The 5039-nt window shown below is 35.5% G+C and overlaps 1 protein-coding gene across 1 annotated transcript in view; it reads right to left on the bottom strand.

Moving 5' to 3' along the window:
• LOC106875689 (uncharacterized) overlaps positions 1-5039 on the bottom strand; it is a 127800-nt gene that overhangs the window by 47241 nt on the left and 75520 nt on the right. Inside the window, exon 4 of the mRNA XM_052969701.1 lies at positions 3210-3381. Coding sequence (XP_052825661.1) covers positions 3210-3381 — 172 coding nt within the window. The remainder of the gene's footprint in view (positions 1-3209; positions 3382-5039) is intronic.

The following is a 5039-nucleotide window of genomic DNA, read 5'->3' as shown; positions in this document are numbered from 1 at the left end:
CACACATATATATATATATATATATATATATATATATATTCATCCATCTGTGTGTATACATACATAAACACATACACACACATATATTAACAATATTAATAGAAGGGCTACTAATACATAATGGATGTTAGTAGGAAGCAAACTGCTGTGAAATGCAATTATGCCAAATAATTACTCGAACCATACGGCTATGCAGAGCTAATAGCTTTGTCAGAGGTGAAGAGTAGCATTCGTGTTCCTTTTAAGGACCTCCAAGTCTTGCGGGAGAAACAGAGCTATTTTGTTATTTCATCACTTATGACCCCAAGGGCCAGATGTTGCTGTTAAATCAGGAAATGGATTAAGCCAACTACTCATGAACTTGTACTGATTTCCAAGTGGGTTTCTGCACAGTTGTCATCTACCATATTTATATTTAACTCATAAGGTCTTGGTGAAGTTGAAGCTACGGTAGAAGACTCTTTCTCAACGTTCCGCGAATTGAGGTCGAACCCAAAACTAATTAGTTGCTAAGCAAAATATTTAACTGCACAACAATTCCTGCACTTTTATACACACACACACACACACACACACACACACACACACACACACACACACACACACACACACACACACACACAAACAAACACGCATTCGTATATACATACATACATACATATATATATATATATATATATATATATATACACACGTATATACATAAAGAAAGACATAAATACATGCATAAATGCATAAAAACATACACAAATACATAAAGAAAGACAGAAAGCTATAAATACATTTATTTATGCAAATATACAAAACTTTATATAAATCAATCTTTCATACACCACATAACTACATATACAAAGACATATGGAGAGAAATAGAAAATAAGAGAGAGAGAGAGAGAGAGAGAGAGAGAGAGAGAGAGAGAGAGAGAGAGAGAGAGAGAGAGAGAGAGAGAGAAGAGGAGAGAAATAGAGAGAGTGAGAGAGAGAAAGAGAGAGGGGGAGAGAAAGAGAGGGGAGAGAGAGAGAAGGAGAGGAGAGAAAGAGAGAGAGAGAAAGGGGAGAGAGATTGAGAGAGAGAGAGAGAGAGAGAGAGATATATACAAGCAGAAGAGAAAGCTAAGGAAAAAGACTCAAAAACAAGAATAGTCGGGAAAAATTTAGAACGATTTTTGTTTGTGATTATTAACGCAGATGCCCAAGATAAGTCGTTAGAGTTAAGACACATCTTAATATGAAAATAAAACTTGCAAAGATGCTGAAGTATTAAATAATCTGTAACGAAGCCAGCGGGCAAACCAGTGTTTTTATCTCTTACCGTTTATCTGTGGTCAGTTGAGTTGTTTGAAAAGGTTACGTTTCTTAAGTTGGTAACCGATATGATCTTTCAACATGAGTTATCGCGGATCTGTTTGTCTCAGGGGAGTCATAATGTTTATACGTTACCTTATGTTTTGAACAAAGCTATTCTACAGAGAACTGTAGCACAGTTGCAAAGTTCCGCTCGGAATTTAAAAAAAAAATATTTTCAGTTAAGAAATTAGGGCTTCTCGCTCTAGAGGAGAAATATAACCGAATGGATAAAATATTGGATAAACAAGAAGAATTTTCTTTTCTTTTCTTTTTTTCTTTTAGTTTTGAGCTGCCTTACTTGATTTTGTATGTTTTTTTTATTAATTCGATACAAATTTAATCTCGATTCATAAAATTCATCGTTCTTCCTACATTAAGTTAGCATTTGCTTCACTATTGGATAAACAGATTGTATATGCTGTGAATTTGTGTCTGCTGCTGAGAGTTTCATTACATCTTTGTGTAAGACACTGGTTTTTTAAAAGTCATAGTTCAAATACCTGTCGTCAATAAGACAGTACATATGTGAACCTTTCTCAGGCCCCATGTTTATATGGGAAAAGGGATGCACATCCACTGCTCCACAAGTTACATTCATAATACAAAAATTTGAGCTAAGCTTTACAAGCTAACAAAATACTGCTAAAAAATCTTTTTCCATTTCTCAGAGACAGGGAGCTCTATTTAAAACTTGATTAGTTTGGACGTCGAATGTGTTAAGTGTCTTGGCTATGATCAGACTACAACTATAGTGTTATGATACAAACTAACAAAAAACTCAGTTAGCAGTCCGACGGCACTGCATCCTATAGGCCTAAACAATTGCGATTCAAACAGATGGGAGCGAATTATAAATTCTATTTTCCAAATACTAAAATGAAATAGGAGTTACATATATAAACATATATATTCAAAGAGTAGTGTTTATCATTGTATTTGGCTGACTGCACAAATGTATCTTTCCTATAGCTATAACATAATGCATTTGAACCAACAAGGGAGTCTCTAAATATTCACTCGACTACATGATAGTAATGATGGCTAAATTTCCCTAAAATTGAATCTTGCTATCTTCAAAAGGAACACTTTAAATAATTTTTTCCAAGGTATGCTATGCCTTTCAAATGTCTGCATAGATGAGCTACCTTTGATCATAGTTGTGATCGATCAAGGCCAACTTGGGTCTAATAAGCAGTAATCCAATATGAACAGCATCAACAACTTCAGTAAGCTACGAACTGTTAAGAACGATATGCATACCTCAAAGAATACACATAACTGAATCAAACTTTGACGAGAAGACGGTGTTTGTGATCTGTTCAAAGATTAGTATCATGGTGTTGGCAACATTTTATATTTAAATGGGAAATTATTTGGGGAGATTAAAACGTAAATTGGCTAGACAATTCAAAGAATTAAAGTTAAAAGAAAAATGTAAATAAGAACTTTGACGGTAGATTTAATCTCAAAATTTATAACAAAAGAGCATAAATTTGACTACGTAGGTTTATTGATTTTGAAAACAAGCGTCAAGCATTACCAAAAAAGAACGTCTTCACAGAATATAGAAATATAATGTATTTGCATATCAAGGTGGGTTCAATTATTTTGAAGTTGTGTTTATGTACTAATGACATTTATTGGAGATCCGCAGCTAGTCGGATCTGCACTAATCTCCAATAGCCGTTTAGATGTCAGACTACTGAGCAAAAGGCTAAACGTTTAGTTAACGTGTGTTTCTTAAATAGAACTGTGTCTATGACCAAAAACAGCTAATTCACAAATACCTCAATTTTTCAAAGCTGTAAAATCTAAGTAACGAGTAGCTAAACAGATGAATATTTTAAATCATTGGTAACTTACCTGATTAGGAAAACATTATTTTTCTTTTCTTCACATTTGTATCTGACTTTACCATTTGCTGAATCGTAGGTGACCATAACACGTTGGCGTATTCGCAAGAAATTGGTTTTGTTGCCGCCAGAAAAATACCATTTGTCTCGTAACTCTGCGCTGATATCACAACATGAAGATTCTAGAGCGAGATTAGAAACAAACACACACACACAAAAATCACATCATTAAAATAGTTGTTAACAACATATAAGAAATTGTTAGTTTTCCGTTAGAAAGAAATGCGATGTTATATCAAAATTATGTCGATGAACGGTTATGTTTCGGTCAGTGAAAGCCTAACTAGATGTTCAAACTGTACAAAAACTCAAACAAGCAAACATAGCTTTTAACCTAAAGGGACAAAGAAAAGAAAGCACAGCAAAATTCCTTATTAAATATGTTAACACTACACCCAACATAAAAGATATATATGGAATTATATCTGTTATCTTTTCTTTTATTCTTAACTTGTTTCAACCATTTGGCTACGGCCATACTGGGGCACCGCCTTGAAGAATTCTTAGTCGAATGAATTGAACCCAATAATTATATTTTTAAAAAGCTTGGTATTTATTCTATTGGTCTCTTTGCCGAACTGTTAAGTTATGAGGACGTAAACACACCTACACCGAGCGGTGGGAGTGGGGGGGGGACACAGGCACAAAAACACACACCCATAAATATAGATATATATTAAAAGACAGGCTTCTTTCAGTTTCAGTCTACCAAATCCACTCACAAGGCTTTGGTCGGCCCGAGGCTATAATAGGAGACACTTGCCCAAGGTTCCACGCAGAGGGACTGAATCAAGAGCCATGTGGTTGAGAAGCAAACTTCTTACCACAGAGCCACCTCTGCACATATATAGTACGATTTAAATTAAAATTGCACGACAGATAACTACCATTAAAACTGTATTCCTGTATTCCTGTATACCCAAAGGTACATGAGTGAAACTGTGAGGGGGACTCGTTTTATAGTCCAAGTTTCAAATGGTTGGATACTACAGTTGAATAGCTCATACAATACATACAGAAAGCGAAACAAAACAGGACCTAACTTAATATTTTAGAAACGAACACAAGCTCTTCTTTTTTTCTTTTCCTTTCTACACCCCATGCACTCGTATTCTCATATACACTCACATACATATAACCACACGCACCCATAATATTCGCGCATGAATGAGAATTCCATAGGTTCGTGTATCTTTCGCGGAATTCTCAGACAGAGCGTGTATAAGGAAGCGTAAGACAAGGCTAGATCCCTTTGACACAGACGTTCGCCTGGCAACCATGTAGTTTCGGGTTTAGTCGCACTGTGCAGCACAATGGGCAAGGGAGAGAATCTGACAGAAGGAAATTGTGTAGAATCCTGTCGTATATATATATACATACATTCATACACATATATATGTATCTATATATATGTATATACACGCACAGGAGTGGCTGTGTGGTAAGAAGCTTTCTCCCAACCTCATGGTTCCAGGTTCAGTCCAACTGCGTGGTACCTTGGGCAAGTATCTTCCATTATAGCCTCGGGTCGACGAAAGCATTGTGAGTGGATTTGGTAAACGGAAACTAAAAGAAGCCCAATGTATACACATTCACACATAAATGTATTTGTGTGTCTGTGTTTGTCCCTCCACCGATAAAATAAGTACTAGGCTTACAAAAAATAAGTCCTGGGGTCGATTTGTTCGAATAAGAGGCAGTGCTCCAGCATGGCCGCAGTCAAATGACTGAAGCAAGTAAAAAAAGTAAAAGAATATATATATATATATATATATATATA

Source organism: Octopus bimaculoides, chromosome 7, assembly GCF_001194135.2.
Source record: "Octopus bimaculoides isolate UCB-OBI-ISO-001 chromosome 7, ASM119413v2, whole genome shotgun sequence".
In the NCBI taxonomy this organism is placed as follows: Eukaryota; Metazoa; Mollusca; class Cephalopoda; order Octopoda; family Octopodidae; genus Octopus; species Octopus bimaculoides.
This window is presented reverse-complemented; position numbering and strand designations above follow the sequence as displayed.